General features: G+C 40.0%; 1 protein-coding gene across 2 annotated transcripts in view; it reads right to left on the bottom strand.

Moving 5' to 3' along the window:
* Window positions 1-18056, bottom strand: part of Sorcs3 (sortilin related VPS10 domain containing receptor 3) — a 664579-nt gene that overhangs the window by 47791 nt on the left and 598732 nt on the right. For both annotated transcript variants that reach the window (XM_008845711.1, XM_029569661.1), the window contains exons 15-18: window positions 15259-15376; window positions 14164-14297; window positions 3009-3122; window positions 383-554 (exon numbers count right to left, since the gene is read on the bottom strand). In XM_008845711.1, the coding sequence (XP_008843933.1) occupies window positions 383-554; window positions 3009-3122; window positions 14164-14297; window positions 15259-15376 (538 nt within the window). The remainder of the gene's footprint in view (window positions 1-382; window positions 555-3008; window positions 3123-14163; window positions 14298-15258; window positions 15377-18056) is intronic.

The following is an 18056-nucleotide window of genomic DNA, read 5'->3' as shown; positions in this document are numbered from 1 at the left end:
ACACACACACACACACACACACACACACACATGCACACAGACAAAACAAAAACCGTAAGAGCTGGGACCATAGCTCATCTGTAGGGGACTTGCCCTGCTTGTCCAATGCCCTGGATTTAATCCCCAGCACTAGAGAGAGAGAGATGGAGACAAAGAGAAAGATCTGCTCCAGAGGCAAGTGGGTCCCACTCTGGACTGGGTCTTAATTATGGATGAATGGAGGGGGTTTCTGAATATCTCAAAACTAATTCCTCCCCTTTCTGCCTCTATTTTCCCCCTTGACACCAGTGAGGCAACTACTGGGAATGTAACGTCTTTGTTTTCTTTCTTTTCAAGGAATGGCAGCATGTGAGACCCAAGATCCTAGACATCCGTCACCTACCTCCTCCATGAGAATGATGAAGGTGGCATTGTGCCCCTGCTCTGCCACCAGGCGCCCATCAGTCGTCACCACATGGAGACCCCGAGGAGCTTTTCCAGGACACAACTGGGCCTTAGCAGAGTACTTGTCCCTTAGTCCATCTGTACAGTTATTGGACACAATCCTCCGGTACCTAAAGATGATTAACAATCGACAGTATTGACAATGCTGTGATTTGTAGTGTGTGTGTGTGTGTGTGTGTGTGTGTGTGTGTAGAAAGGGAACGCAAGAGAACAGAAGCAAGTCAGATACATCTAGCAGTTGCTCTTAAAAGCTGAATCTCAAGAAATACAGCCATTCACAAAGATAAACAAATGTTAAGGGACTGCTATCCCTCCATGTAAGGAAGACTAGCTCCTTAAACATTTTTATTGATCCTACCTGGTGAGCCAGGGATCAGATCAGTGTCTAAACCAGTCAAGAAAAATCAATGTCTGACTTACACACAACAGAGGAGGCAGGCTAGGAAAGTAGGAAAAGTCAGCAACCTTCACCAGGGAGAGGCCTGTTCTATTTCCCCAGGGCCACCTCTAGTTTTCTTTGTACCAGAAAGCAGCTAGAAAACCAAACTTCTAACTCCCCTTAATCAGAAGGCCTCATCCTGTCTTCTTTCCATCCCAGGATATCTCTCCATCCACTAATGCCAAATATCCTTTACTTTGGAACCACTGGGCCTTTTCACAGGACAATTTTTCTCTTTGTTGCTATCTCACTTCCTCTTCAACACAAATGTCAGATTAGAAATGGCCTCCCAGAACTCGAAGGTAAGATCCTATTGCTGAAGACAGAACATACTTCCAACACAGGATTTGGAGCAATAGAACTGGAATTGACCTGAAACCACTTCCCCTGAAGGTGAGCTCTCATAGCTTTGGGGAGCACTATGATGGTGGCAAGGGAAAACATCAATTAATGGTCAAGACCAGCTTCAAGACCAAATAACCACATCAATGGCCAGCACAGGATACAACATTGGTGCAGTAGTGGCACTTTTATCTTGGGGGCAACCAACAGCTACCTAATTGGACTAAAACTCCACTCAATGGGAGGAAACTCAAGTACGGTTCTGTAAACATAACCAAATACACATGATTGGAGAGGTCATAGATCTTAGAGAAAACCCCAAGACTGTCACATCCCTAAACTAATGTAATTTCTTGCTATGTGCAAAAGATGTATCCTTCTATTTACAGACAAACACTCCAGTCACCACTCATTAAAAAAGCTTATTTTGCACCAGTCAGAGACTATCACCAAGTACCACACTGGTCACACACAGACATTGTCTATGAATTGCCCAGGCCTAAGCAACACCTCTACAATGCAACCTCTATACCTAAGGCACACGGAACATAGAACATGGGTAATGAAGACGACACTAATGAATCTCTCAGTTCTCATTAATAAAGATCCCTCATACGATAGAGGGCCAGGAACACAAAAGGTCACAAATGGCCAAAAAGTAGAGACTGAAAGTCTGCAAAATGCTGGTCCTTCGACAGGACTCCTATATTAAACCTCACCCACCCAGGCGCTCAGGGACCATCGAGGAAAAGAGGGTAGGAAGATTGTAAGAGCCAGGGAGGAGGTTCAGGACCACATGGACACATGGGCCTTAACAGGGATGACCAAGTATATGGGCTCCAATGGGGGAGGCCTATGAGAGGGTGCCAGTAGGGATGGGGGTATAAAGGTGATTAAGATTGTTTGAGATATTCTGTATAAAACACACCTAAATTCAATAAAAACTAAACAAAGAAAGAAAGAAAAATAAACCCAGCTTTTAAATTCCTGTTCAGTTCTATAAAGTAAAAGTACCTTACAGAAAGGGTTGGCCTAGGAAACCTCCCCACAAAACAGGGCCGACTTCTGTGATAACACGTGTGTGCAGTGATGTCCGGACAATTGCCTTGTATGAGAGCTTGCCGGCAGACCTGACCTGAGCAGACATTATTTCCAAGAACACCGTGATCTGTACATCTTCACTAAAGTCAACGTTCTGATAAAACCACATAATGTAAAAGTGCCACCACCACCACTCCCACCATCACCATCACCGTCATCACCATCACATCTCATTATCTTTTATTCTCTGTATCAGAAATAATTAACCAAGTAATCCACGTTGCTTTTTTCTGGAGACCTCAAAACCAAAGAAATTTGACTTTTCCCAAATTGTATTGGTCCTCCATTAAGCCTGACTTTTTCTCCTTGACCCTACAATGCTGAATCACTCTACACTTTCATCCAGAGATCCCACGGGTGATAGGAATCTGTTCTGATGCTGTCCAAACAATGTATTCTCAACTGAATAATTCCTCAGTTTCTCTCAGAAGTCACTGGGCACAAACGCATCATAAATTGATGATGGATAGATGATAGATAGACAGAGAGACAGACAGACAGACAGACAGACAGCTAGATAGGAATAGATGGATGGATAGATGATTGATTGATTGATAGATAGATAGATAGATAGATAGATAGATAGACAGACAGAATATCCTTTTCAACAATGATGCATTGTATTTGATTTCATCATTTGAAAAGGGAAACAATGAGTTAATTCCTCAGGAGTCTGACTTACCCTGTGCTGTTAAGGTAGCTTTGACCAAGACTGCAGTCCTTTGACAGGGATGCTGGGTTGTACCAGAAAGCTGGGACACACTGGCTCTCCCCATGTCTCTCATAGCCATAGTCACTGTCAGGAAAATAAACATGGCAGAATGCTATGTATGTCCAAGTGCTAAAACACTCAGAGATGCTCATAAATACACACATGTACTATTATATCCAAAAAGTCATAACATGCTTTAATTATCCTGTGAGGGCAAATACTCATTTCTTGAAAAATAATGTGAAAGTGATTTTAAAAATACTCTGAAGTCATTTGTAATTACAGTCGAGAGAAAAATGAATTATCAAAGGAAATTCTAGATAAGAAAATATATGAATTCAAATACTGTGACAGGTACCTTAGGCTGGAGGTCCGAGTGGGTAATGTACATTTAAAAGCATATTATGAGTTATAAAATTAATTAAATAAGCAGATGGTAACCGAGAAATAACTTAAAGGCCAAGATACTTTTCCGTACTATGATTTAACATGTTTTGTACCAAAATTGATTTAGTAGATCATTTTATAATCATTTTTCCTACAAATTCCTCCTCTCTCAAGTGCACATATATATGTGCATTCACATATATACCTAGAAAGATTCAAAATTTTCTCCTTTTTAATTTTTTGATAGTTTTATATGTGAGTACTATATTTGCATAGTTCTATCTCTCCCAGTCCCCCTCCAACTCCTCACATTTCCCCCTCCCTGACTCTCACAATTTCTTGTCCTCTTTGATAATAATAGTTACATATTTGTATAGACAATGTATGTAGAATTATATATATATATATATATACACACATACACACATATATATATATAGAGAGAGAGAGAGAGAGAGAGAGAAAGAGAGAAAGCACTGACTCTATCTAGTAACCTATCTAGTGTGCTCATGTGTACCTGTGTTTAGTGCTGCCCCTTTGGGATTACCTCCCAGGGAGCCAGCCTCTGTAGAAACCTAATTCTCCTGCCTCAGCATCCATCGATTGCACTAACTGTCTGTAGCTCTTCATCTTATGATAAAACCAGATGGGTAAAGTTTCTCCCATCTAACTTGGCATACAAACTGGTTTCATTGTTATGCAGATCTTGTTAGATTACCACACCATGAGAATTTCACTGAGGTAGTTTCCCTATCATATCTATAAAGCATAGGAACCATGGGTGGGGAAGAAAGAGCTCAAGAGAGGATAAGAGAACATAAACTTTCCTTGATCAGATGTAATGAGATCCATATAATCTTAAAAATAAAATTAAACTACAGTTCTTTTCCACATTTCTGCAAAACCATGGCCATAAAAAATGAAGAAAGTAGTAACAGACTGTTACCGAAGTAACAGACTAGGGAGGCCCCCATCTGAGGCCACAGAGTGTGTGCTGGATCACTTCAGTTGTCAACCTGACACACCTGGGAAGAGGGAACCTCAGTTGGGGAATTTCCTCTATTTGATTGGCCTGAGGCCTGTCTGTGAAGCATTGTCTTGACTGTTGAGTGATGTGTGAGGGTCCAGCCCACCTCTGGGTGATGTCTCCCCTGGGCAGGTACTCCTAAGTTGTATAAGGAAACAGGAGCACAGGCGAGGGGAGTGAGCCAGTGAGCAGCATTCCTCCATCATCTGTGCTTCAGTTCCTTGCTCCAGGTTCCTGCCCTGCTTAAGTTCCCACCTTTACGTCCTTCAGAGATGGAAGAGTAAGATGAAATAAATTCTTTCTTCTACAACTTGCTTTTGGTCAGTCTTTTATCACAGCAATGGAAACCAAGCCAGAACAGTGTATCCCTGCTTCTTGGAGTTCTGTAAAGTTCTCAAGTATGCAAATGTCAAAAGATAAGATTAATACAATAGGTATGAGTCAGTGGAATATGCCCTGGTAACCAGCCAGAGGTCATCCAGACTGACTTCTCTTGGTTCATGCTTCCAAATTCAACATCAAGGGAATTCCTGAAATCCACAGACAGCACAATCTTGTGATCAGAATATCGACTCAAGAAAACACAAAACAGCAAGAGAAGTCATTTGCTGTGCTGATATATATTTTTTCCTTTCTGCTAGTGTGGTTTTAGAACTAAGCTTTTGTATGAGTCCACTGCAAACACTGGGAAATTATCTGGGGACTGTACAGAGGAAGGAAGATGAGAACACAGAGGCAGTTCCTCATTTATCATTCAGTGTATGTTCTAACCTGGAAAATCAGTGTGATGAGACCTGTCCTCCACTGATTCTTCAGTCTGTTGAGGAGATAGGCATCACGCCCCAAACCTAATACCATATCAAAAGAGTACCATACGGTGAAGTGCCAACTGATGAATGAGGTCATGTTCATGACCTGCCCAGTTTGCCCCAGCCCATCTTCTAACTCATCATCTTCCTCCTGAATACCCACAGGTGCACAGTCCTACCTAACCCTTCTATCCCCCCCGCTTTTTTTTTTTTCTTGTCTTGATGTATGTACTGGTGTTTGCTCACTACATTTTTCTTGTGTTTGGTGGTTTCCCCCTTAGTCTTCTTTAATATATAGGTTATACGAGGCCATCCCTTGTTTCAGATACAAAATCTTTGGGGCTATCACACACTACAAACTGAAATGGAAACTAAAAGAATATTGGCATTTATCATTGTTTTTCATCAATTAAATTGTCAAGAATAAATGCTGAGTGAATGGACATTACAATTGTATTTAAACATAATCTCATTAATTGTCTCATTGTATTGTGCCCCTTTCTCCAAGGGATTTTGAGACTATATTGACACTCCAGGGTTACTGATATTCAGAGACTACCCCCATGTGCTCAAGAGATGGAGTGGATGTGAGGAGAGTTGCAGATTGATGAATGGAAAGGCAGAAATCAAGATCAGCTTTGATACAATCATGCTTCAATGAAGTTGGAAGGAAAGATGGAGAAAAGGACGTATCTACCAAGTAAACCCTTTGCCAAGCCTCCGGATTCACCAATGAATATCCCTCAGCCCACAGTTCATTTGGACATGGTGTAGCTTACAATAGTCCATAAGATATGATTCTCAAAATTTCAGGAATTTTGAAAACTAATAATAGCTGTTAAAGCTATCATTAAAACTTGAATTCCATGTGATTTCATTCATATAAATTATATTTAAAATGCAATAAGCAATAAGTATACAAAAAGACAATTTTATATTGCTTTGTTGCATTTAATTATTGTGTATTACTATAACATGTGCTATATATATATATGTTACTACATACACTATATGGTAAATTACATGTAACCATTGTTATATTATTATCCTCTCAAGGCCATTTACATTCGTGTATGTGTCTGATGGGAATACAGTGTAAAATGGGTCTACTGCTTATGTTTTATCAATTCTGCATTCATTGTGCCATGTTGAAATCTGCCTTTGTGGGAATATGTACAGCACCAAAGGTTTTAATATTTACCATCACACCACTGCATGTTTTATTTCTAAGCATTATTTATGCATGGAAACACCGAGCTGGGTATATCTGCACTACTTCTAGAAATTTCCTGACTGCTTTATGCTGTCGACTAGTCCTGCTGACCCTACAAAATATTGGTAATCTGTGAAGGAAGAACACTCCTAAGCAGCCTTGGGAAGGATAGAAATGTTTTAAGGCTTTTTGCAAAATGTAACCATCGTCAGCAGTTCTGTTCGGCTCTGCAACCTGTTAGTGATGCCGCCATTTTAAAAAGGTGCATCAAGCATGTTGCTTTGCCCCAAAGAGCAAAAGCACCTCGTTAATATTTAGCAACACTAACAGAAACTGGCTGCCTCCAAGCTGTGGACTTCTTCATTAATTTCTGATAAATGTATATTAAACTCTTTTACATTGTCCAGCCTCTCTCGAAGCTCATGAGTTTGCATGATTTAAAGAAACAAACACTAGCCCCTGTTCAAGCTTCCTATAAAAAGATGTGTTTTGATGAATTGTGAGGTTTAGACAGAATGAACCAGAAAGTTTGATTTGCCTCAGGGAAGTACGCTGCCAGATTCTGCAAACATCCAGGAAGTTTATTTCAAGAAATGATTTACCCCTGTGTGTTCCTTGATTATAAAAAGCAATAGTACTTCTCAAAATGTAGGGGAAAAAGTGTTCATTTCCAAGAATACGTGTATCTTCTAAACCCTACCCTAAAAAAGGATTTAGATTCAGAAAGTGGAATATCAAGGGCAGTAAAGAAATTAAAAATGTTGCACATGTCAGAATAGGAAGAGATGCTGTGTACCTAGGATCCAGTCCCCTCAGGGGGCTGACTGGAAAGAAATAGCTAAAAGAGGAGGACTGACCTGCCAAGCATTGCACAAAGTTGATGGTGCAGAAAGGGTATTCAAGACTCCTGATCCCTGTTTAGCATTAGTACAGTCCCTGATCTCCAAGAATACTACTACTGATCTCCAAGAAGCTTCTTTTAAAAAGATTTATTTTATTTTTAATTATGAGTATGTGTGCTTCTTTGGGTATGTGCACATGAGTGCTGGTGCCCACAGAGGTCAGAACAGAATACCAGATCCTCTGAAGCTGGAGTTACAGGTACCTGTGATCTACTCAACATGGACACTGGGACCCGGGCCTAGGTCCTCTACCAAAGCAGTAATTGATCTTAACCACTGAGTCATTTGCCCAGCCCCATTCTGAAATTCCTAACCAATCACAAAGTCACAGTACGCTCTCAACAAATTTCAGGGTCTGCCCAAGTTTCATGCCAAGCCTAGCCTTAGAAGAGCCCCCCTGACACTATTCTCCCTCCAACTTCCCATCTTGTAGCTAAATGGTTCTTTAACAGGTTCTTCGGTCCCATTTTAGAAGTGTAGCAGGGTGATCTTGGGATGAGGTAACTCCTTTCAGGCACAGTGTGGGCACTCCCATAACAGAAACAGCCACCACAGAAATAATTAGTATTGTCACCATTTGCATAAGGCAGAAGCCTAAATACAGCACAAAGAAAGATCATTATATTCATGCCAAATACTGTTTACAAAACCCAACAATTATTCCTCAAACATTTCTTCCCCTAATCTAACCCCATTGTACACCCTGCCTTCTCCTTCTTGCTAACACCATAACACATATCTGCTCTTTTTATGTCAGTCCCTTGCCCATTTCCCTGAGAATCTGCTTCTTATTTTCTTCATTTACTCACCCTCACCACCACTTCCTGCAGGAAGCCGTCCGAGAAAACATTATGATTTTCTTGTTCATAGATATCTTTACTCTGCCCACATCTACCACATACACCAGCACCAGTGGTGTCTAACAGAACTTTCTACAGTGGAAATGTTTTATATAGATGGTTTCCATTATAGCAACCAATAACCAGTGTAACTAAGGAATTGTATTTTAATTTTATTTCATTTTAATGCAAATAACCACATGTGACTAGAGGCTACTATAATAGACTCTGTTCCGGATCATAAAATCCAGCACTTAATTATATTCTTTATTATTCTCTGTAATGCCTTCTTTTAGTACAGTAACTCTTGTTTATACATTGTTTATTGTCTTGTTTATACTTTGGTTGTCCACTATAGAAAAAGCATGCTTGCTCATGATCCATATGCATAATATGAAAGGCTAAATGGATTGTAGACACACAAACTTATGTGTGTAACACTCCCAACGTCTCTAATCACTGCATCTCAACTGGGTAACCTCATTCAGTGGATCAGACTCCATGATGAATATGGTAAGTCTCAGGATTGAGGACTCAGGCAATAATTACTTTGAATGAATGAAACTCTGTCTCCATTTCCATCTATGAAATACCTACACTAAGTAACAATTCTTCTAGGAGTTAGATGAGAGATTAAGATCATTCCTGTAAAAGACTCATCACAACACCTTGTTAACCAGTAGGTGCTCAGTAGAATGTAACTGTTGAATGAGCAAAAGGGGTGAATGAGAAAAAGGTGAACTGTTTCCTGTTTCATCACCGACGGTTAGCTTTCCATCTCCCAGGAGGCTACACCCTGCAGGGCACCTTCCCAGGGTTTGGAGCAAGTTCCTGTCTGTCACTTGAAAGTCTCATGACAATTTTAATTCTTCATGGTAATTTGTTCCTGCCTCTCACCGGTGCCACGATAGAGGTTACTTTAAAGTAGCTCTTCAGAGTTCCCAGCTTGAGACTGGGAACCTGTCAGGTTCCTAAGTTGAAACTTCAATGATTATATGGTGTTTGCACTTTTTACTGATACCTTGTTCTGCAGCTATGTGCTTCTAGGACTCCATACGTTTCTCTCTTTAGGCAGAGTTGGGACACAAGAGGAAATTACCTTCCCCTTTGGAAACCCAGGTTGTGCCTAACCCTAACCCTAACCCTAACCCTAACTCCCCACCAAAGTGAAGATATTCACCTCACCATCCCCACCCAACAATTTCCCCAAACTGCTGAAAGTAGGTTAATTATATGTTCTCTCTGCTATTCTGAGACTTAAAACTTCACCTGGACTAATCAGATGAACAGGCTCTGCTCTGCTCAGGGAAACTGTTAAATGGAATGTACAGGAAAATGGCCAGAACTGGCTGGTCTAGATACTTCAGCTAACATCTCCTGGGAGGGAGGATAACTGGGAAGGAGTCAGTTATGAAAACATTGCCATGCATTGATTTCTAGGTTAGCATTAAACAAACTATATTTGATGCAAAGTATACTCTGTTTTAAAGCCAGTGTTTGTGCTTATTGAAACTGACTTAAAAACAAGCAAACAAAAACCAACTTTCAAATATTTTCCCCCAGACCACTATCCATAAGCCAGGGACTGACACCAAATGCCATCTCTTCCATTCTAGACAGTGGTAGCATACTTTTTTTTACAGTGGTCTTGATTTTTGTTTTTTTTTTTTAACCTGGAATTCTACAAATTCCAAAATGGATCAATTGATCAATTAATAATCAGCATCGGTCTTGACCACTGATACAATGAAAATCTGACTTTCTCAGTTCTTAGTTCATAAGTTTATTATGAAAAACACTGCAGTGCTCTTGGGCAGTATGGAGGGGAAACAGTCCTGTTCAAAACAACTCACCAGGTTTTCTGACAATAATTGGGGCTGAGATCTGAGAAGGATAAACTGAGTGCAGACAGATCATACAATTAAATTAAATGGTATCCCTGAAAATAAACAGAACAAAGAGGGGGGGCTTGGTACTTATTTAAAGTGTTCATTAAGCTCCAATGATTGCTGCTATCCTTATCTACAGTCATGCTGAGTAAAGCTACAGCTAAATGAAGCTAAACTGTACTCACGAGGTGTTACTGTTTACATCTTATTATCTGCAGTCTCTCAGAGAAGCATACATTTTAAGTCATGAATTTTTTGGCTTTTCTCTGATTACTGTCAGAAAGCAGCATCAAGCCTCCCCTTTTTATTTACCCTCAAAGTGTGTAGTGATTTGAATGAAAATGCCACTCATGGGCTCCAAGTTTTTGAATACTTTGTCCCCAGTTGTTGGCTCTATGTGAAGAGGTTTAGGAGGTGCAGCCTTGCTAGAGGAAGCATGTCACTGGGGGTGGGCTTTTATAGTCCTGATCACTTCCAGTTTGTCTCTGTGCTTCCTGTGCGTGCTTAAGATGTAAGTTTTCTGCCTCCAGCTGCCCTGCCTCCCTGCCATGATGCGCTCTTACCCCTCTGTAACTGTAAGCCCAGTAAACACTTTTTCTCTAAGTTGCCTTTGGTCATAATGTTTATCTCAGCACCCGAAAATTAACTAATACAAGGAATTTCTTCCTTCTTTTTAATAAGAGCCATGACTGACCATAGAAATATAAGCATCTAATACTTTATGTATCAAAACTCTATAAGGAAGGTCAGCTTGCACAATTCCACTACCAAAGGTCAAAAATATTTTATTTGAAAACAACTTTAAAGTTAGTGAACCAGTCTGTCTAAATTTCATCTAGAGCAGTAAACCTGGATCATTTGGAAATGAGTCTTAATTTTAAAGGAACTAAATATGGAGAACCTATGGCTTCTGAAACATAAAGTAAATCCCAAATAATTGGACATACTTGGTTTCCTAAGGAGCGGATGTTGTAGAAGAGCTGACATGAGATTAGCTAGTTCTGCGTTTGAAGCCCAGCTCTTTATCTACCACTTAGAAACTATGATCAGGCAACTTACATGTAAGTTTCTAGTTTGCTCCTTATTAAAATGGCAATAACAAAGATACTGACATCAAAATGTCTTGAATATAGGTGAAATCTCCACCTAACACAAATGTGAGAACAACAGAAGGTCTTGCAAGGGCTTCCCTCCCCTTCCCCACAATGAGCTTTGCTTAGAGGTAATTTCTGACAGCAGGTCCCAAAGAAGGGCTCAAAAATACTTTAAGCATTATTACCAGCATTAAAACAAACAAATAACACCCAAAGATACTACTCTGAAAACAGCACATATTTAAATAGCTCTGATTTATCTGATATAAATCCTATAGGGGTCACTTAACCCTCAGTCGCATCATCTGCAGGACACAAGGCAGTCTGAGATTCAGTTTGAACTGAATAGCAACCTTAAGTTGCTATTTGTGAGGCTTTGGATGCGATGTCCCTCATAGGCTGGTATATTTGAACAGTAGGTCCTGAGCTGGTAGAGCTCCTGTACTTTAGGAGGTAGATCTTTGCTGAAAGAAGTGAGTCACCAGGAGTGGGTCTTAAGATTTTTAAACCACAGTCTCACTTCCTGTTGGCTTTCTGCTTCTTGGTCTTCTCAGATGTGAAGAGGGCCAGCCACATGCTCCCATTGCACTCAGCCCTGCCATGTCTTCCTGTGTCCTCTTAACCCATGAGTCCCCAAAGTCCTTCTTCCTTTAACTTTCATTCTGTCAGGTATTTTGTTACAGCAGTGAGAAAAATTAGTAACATAATAGCCATTCATACTTCTGAGTGGACTACTACTGCACAGTTGGTATGATTATATGTGGGCTCTGGTTAATAATTAAATATTATTTTCTGAAATGTGAAAGTATTCTTGTTTTCAAAGTGTCAGTTCTACTGCAGAAATTTAAATTCCATTTAGTACATCCTATTTTGATGAACATCACTTAAGACAGGCTTTCCAAGATGAAGAACAGATGGGAAGCAGGAATGGTCACCCCAGCCATGTGACTTTCATTTATTAGTTATATGGCCAGTAGAAGCAGGAAATAAAATTGTGACTTCTAGACAGATCATAGCCAGCGAGAAAAATCGAGGATTGGGGGGGAAACTGCTGTTCTGGAACAAATGCTCTGTGCACTTGAGTTTATTCCACTATTCTACAACAGAGAATCCCAAATTTAGCTCTGATGTAGCCCCCCACCCCTTTCTTGTCTCCAGGCTGATGCTTGAGCTCTTAACTTTGTAACCTAAGCCAGGATGAGCAGTATCTATTATAAATGTGAACTCCAGTTTCTGACTGAAATACAGGAAGAAATCCTCTAGCTGATATCAGAGTGACAGTCACATGGTCCCAAAATTGGAGATTTTTTTTTGACTCCTAAGAACAACATTCAGAAACATAGACACATGCCACAGCTCTTTCTTGAGTGTTTAATGAGGTGTGGGCCCTGGGATTTTAACAGTGATGGAAGCCTAAAGCTTCTGCCTTCACAGAACCCACAGTCTACTTGGAAAGACATATGATCAAAAAACATTGAAGAAACATGATCATTTCATATGGTGAATTCAACAATAGACAAAACCGCAGAGAAGTAAATATGCTGTAGAGTGTCAGGGTGTAGGTGAGACAGGTGGTCCAAGCATTTCAAAGAAGCTCACAGTTTTTCAGAAACATTAAATGACTCAAAGTTGCCAGTCATGCTGAGATTTGGGAGAAATCCTTGGATTCTCCATTCCTGTTCTACAGATGGGCCTGGATTAAGTACTGGAGTTGGTCCTGTGACTGAAATAAAGTGAATAAAGGAAGAAGAGGAAAAAAATTAGACATAAAAGGATTCCAGGCCAAATGGTCTGTGACGGAGCAAGCCAAAGAAGAAGACGGGGTAATATTTTAAGAGATGAATCTACCAGAGGATCTTAGCTGTAGGAGTAATAGGATCTGATTTGAGTTTTGGTTGCTGTGAAGGAAATGAACTTTAGGGTAATAACAGAGGGAGTGGAGGAAGAGCTGGTAGACTGGGTGTGATAAAAAACATCTGTGAGTATGAATAGAAGTGCTTTAGGGTGAATGTTTTGGAGGTAGAACCTGAAGGGATTTATGGATGATGGAGATCTAAGGGCAGAGGAAAAAGAAGTCAAGCCCTCCTGGGACTTTTATTACAGCCATTGAGTGGATGGCTCTGTGTTTTGGGAAAACTGGAAAAGCTAGGTCAAGATCATATTCCAACGCAAGGGATTCAAGAAGAGTTCTGCTTGGCCATCTCTCCTAGAAAATCAAGACACTGAAGATAGACACTTATCTGTCTAAGAAAGAAGGACACTGAGGCTGGAGGTAAATATTTGGATATTTGAGAGTCATTGGCTAGATGTGAGATTGGCTACAGGTAAGATTAAGTCTCCAGACATGAGGTTTAAAGTTGTTCTCTGTTTCATTGTCATCAGAGGCAGAATTGTAGTCAACAACTATGAGTCCAAAAATTTCCACCACAAAAATTCAACAGGGTTTGAGCAGATGGAAATGCTAATTACTTTGGTTTGGTCATTTCACAGTGTTATTCATTTATAAATTACCATACTATAACTTATAAATATATAATAACATTATGTCAAAAATAAAATGAGGAAATGACAGAGCGTTCACATTGAAACACAATTTGAGTGACTGTGTCTGAAAGTAACAGTCCACAGCAGTCACTCTCTAAGCCATATTAGTGTCCAGCCCCATCCCTCCAGGGCTGTCCAATCTAGCTCCTCACTGAAGATAGGGAGATGACTAACTCCTCACTGAAGATAAGGGGATGAGGTAAAGATCCCTGCTCAGATATAACAGCAATCTTCCCCCATGAAAATGCTTCATCCTTTCCTCCTTCCACTGGCACAGACTTCCGGCCTGGCCCAGTCACTAAGAAAGTAGACACACCTCCTGTACCTGGTCATGCTTTCTTTCACTAAGTCCATCTTCACCCCTACCCACAGATAGGTGAGCATCGGGTTGGAATTGGTGATGAAATGTCAAAGGACTCACCACTCGAAGTCCCAGTCAGCACAGACACAAGGTTCTGAGACCACGGAGCCTGAGTAGTCTCTGCTCAAGGCACACTGTGCACCTGGCTTTCGTTTCTTGAATATTTTCCTTTCTCCCATGACACAAGGCTCTCCCTTAGAGAAAAGGTCCATCGTGAGAGAAGCAAGGAAACACACAGGAGGTGAAGAAAAAAACCAGTTGGTCAACAGGAAGCACTGGCTTTTAGTATTCTTTGAAGAAGTCTCATTTCCAGTAACCATGCAAGAGTTTCAACAACAAAAGTGCTAATCTTTTCCCACCAGATGAAAGGAGCACTGTGAATAGGTGGTCCAGGACCCCTGCTCCCCATCCTGTACTGTGATGTTTATATCATTGTATAATTCTTTTCCATCTCTGTACAGAACACAAAGACTCCAGGAATTCCTACAGACCAGCATGCCATTGTTCCAGTGATTCCAGAAACAGAAGTAGTGACAGAAGTCTACTTCTGGCATACTGGTTTTGTTTTTCATATCATCTTCACAGTAAACTCGAGGTTGACCCTAAAAGTTCCCTCTTTGTGATAAATGGCTATACTCAAGTCCTGATCCTAGACAAGGACATAAAGAGGAGTTGGTATAAACTATAAGAATCCAAAGCTTTGGAAGAAGGCAGAAGAATGCCTATACTGCATAGTAATAAATATCTGCCATCACTAGACACATCTACCTTGCATCCTCAGCAATCCTCTTTCTGGTGCACTCAGGCCCTTACTTCAAGCTGGCCTGAGACAGGCTCTCACCTTCCACATATTGGCAAGGCAGATGAGCATGCCATAGGGGGCCTCATAGCTGCCTGTACTCACTTATTTGCAGGTTAAGTGGAAACCTTAGATTATCATCATACCTTCTCCCCCAGGGAGTTCAGTGACCTATTGAGTACATAGAATCCCAGAACGCATGTCGTCTCCTGCTGCTGGGACTGGATATGTAAAATTGTTCTACCTAAATTCACATCCATGTGTTCAAATGACCCATTATTTTCTTCCCAAAACAATAAGACCAGAAAAACTAAATCAAGCTTGGAGTAGGCCAGCACACCCTACTGTACGTGTACCTGATTGAGCAGGTGCCAAGTCTCATAGTCCTCTTTGGTGCACCGCCGGCTGAAGATAGACTTGTAGTCCACTTTCACCAACTGCCATTCGGAGCGCAGGCTGAAGTGGCCAAAAACTCTAAGAGTTTAGGGAAGGGGTAGAAAAAAACAAGAAGGAACCCAATGTCAGTCAGTAATGTACCAGACTGGGGAGAGACGGCTATCAGGTCAGCCTGGACTTATCCTGTGCTTGCAAAGTTTCTTAGAACGTAGCCTCCCTCTTCACCAACAAGTGTCTTCACACCTCCAGCTCACTCATGTGTCATTCAAGTAGGTTTAATATTATCCATTTTTATTGAAAAAATATTATAGGTGATTTAAAGCGGACATTTAAACTGGAAAGTACAGAGAAGGAAAAAAGCCTCACCCACTAGTCCAAAATCTACCACCCAGATGAAACAACTATTCACCTTTTGACACATAGCTTTCCCATTCCTTAATGGGAAATGATATCAGTACCATAGTTTATCAACTTATGCCTACTGCTAGGAATAGTTTTCTCATCTGTAAAACATAGGGTTTTTTGGTTATGTTTTGTTTTGTTTTGTGTGTGTGTGTGTGTGTGTGTGTGTGTGTGTGTGTGTGTCTGTGTGTGTCTGTGTGTGTGTGGCTCCCTGGACAGAGGAAATATGTTAGCTCCTCTAAAGCATGACTCTGCTGATGACAAAATCTTGTGACTACATCTCTGTTTTTTAGTTTAAAGCCCCACTGCCTGACTTATGAGAATGCCTATTCTCATCCCGCCTTCCTTGAAAAATCACAGCAGTCTCATGAAAGGAAGTCATATTTATGTACAGTAACAGAGAATTCCATCTGAATGGTCTTGATAATCAATACTGACCTTTTCAAAACCCAGTAGTTGACAGGCCTATAAATATGAATGATCAATCATTCTAGAAAAAGTCTGAACATTCATAGTCCATGCCCTGAGATTACAATGCAAGGCATAGATCACTGTGGTGGAGAGGGGACACTAATCAAGCTGGGAGCTTAAAACAACTAAAGTCTTTCAAGGAATTGGATGCTGTCCACTTCAGCAAGACTCAGTTACACTACGAAGCCTTACATTTTCCTCAGTCCAAGTTTAGATATTCTTATGGTGACAACCAAGAGACTAGAGTTTCTCATTTGGACTAGCTCCTTCTACTCTTTGAAAGATGAAGATGTTTACAGGAGGGGTAAGGGCTAAAATAAATTACAAAATGGAAAAAGAAGTAAGATTGGTTGTGTAGATCATCTAACTTAAAATAAATCTTGGAAAAAGCTTTGCATTTGTTATCAGACAAAAATTAAATTAAAAAAAGGAAAGTCTTATCTAAAATATGATTAAACAGTCTTTGATGGAGAAGCTGAGGTCTAAACTTTATCAAGATTAAATGGTCTTTGTTGAATCAGTGTGGTACAGGAAAATAGAGGCCTTTGGCCTAGAAAGTGTCACATATTCAGCTGATCTGCATAGGACATAATGAGCTCAACTGTCTTTCTGCTGGATTTTCCTTTTTTTTTGTTCATTCTCACTAAATACATTGGTTCCCAAATCCAATAGAGAGACAAGAGATGCTAGGTCATCCTCCAAGGAATTTCCATCATTTAGTTCTGAATCTATTCAGAGGATACAAGTCAGTCCATTGATTGATTCCTTGACTGATTGATTGATTGATTGATTGATTGATTGATTTTTAGAGGGTCTCCTATAGAGCAAGCTTGCCTCAATCTATGTAGTAAAGGATTACCATGAACTGCTGATCCTCTTATCCTCACCTCCCAGGTGCTTAGATTACAAAAACCTGCCCCCATACCCAGCTCCATTAAGTCTTTAACAAAACAGCTATCTCTTATGATTCTTTGGAAATAGGAATAAATTAATTATCTCATTAGTAAAAAATGAAATATGGAGTATGACCTTGAAAAATGTTACCTTTTCTCTCTACCCATACATAAAAAGCCTCCCATATGCAAATGCTGTTTCATGTAGCATATAGTACTAGTCTTTCCTGATTGGAGCAATTGGTGTAGCAAGATTTCTTCCTACTCTAAACAGTTATTTCATGGGCCACAAAATACATCATGTCAGATTAATTCCATTCATGTCTATGTAAAAGATTACTAGGCAGAAATAAGAAAATATGAGGTACATGATTTACCAGGATGTCAACAAGGCAGCTGACAGGGTCTGCACAGTAATTTTGAAGAAAAATACAAAAATATGAGCCAGATGCTAGTAAAATTGTGTGACCGAACACCTAATTAAAGTATTAAAATCAACGAGGAGGGCTGTATGAATTTTCAGCTGCAAGATTCTTTTGTCTGTTTTTTCTTGTTTATCATCTTTATTAAATGGCTTAAAGACATGAACATAATGCTTATCAACAGAAACTGAACTTTCTGCTGACACACAGCTGGAAGTAACAGTCAATATGCTTGATAGCAGAATCAGGACCCAATAAGGTTTTGACAGAATAGAGATAGGTGGAATTTAATAAGATATGATATAACTGTAAGGAATGTCAGATCATCCCTTGGATACTGACATTAGGGTTGGAAACAGGCTGGTACCGCTGAGGGTAAATGATCATAGTAGTACTTTAAGTATTTCTACATATGTATATTTGCATATACATATATATATAGCTATAACATATATATTTCTATATACAATGTGGCCAATATAAGTGAATACTTCAAGGACTTGAAATACTTAAAATGATCTTGAAATAAATTAACAAAGTTATATGTATCTAGAATAAATGGCAATATCC

The sequence above is a fragment of the Nannospalax galili genome, unplaced genomic scaffold (genome assembly GCF_000622305.1).
Source record: "Nannospalax galili isolate Female #2095 unplaced genomic scaffold, S.galili_v1.0 scaffold161, whole genome shotgun sequence".
In the NCBI taxonomy this organism is placed as follows: Eukaryota; Metazoa; Chordata; class Mammalia; order Rodentia; family Spalacidae; genus Nannospalax; species Nannospalax galili.
The sequence above is the reverse complement of the archived record's forward strand: the minus strand, read 5'-3'. Positions and strand labels throughout refer to the sequence as shown.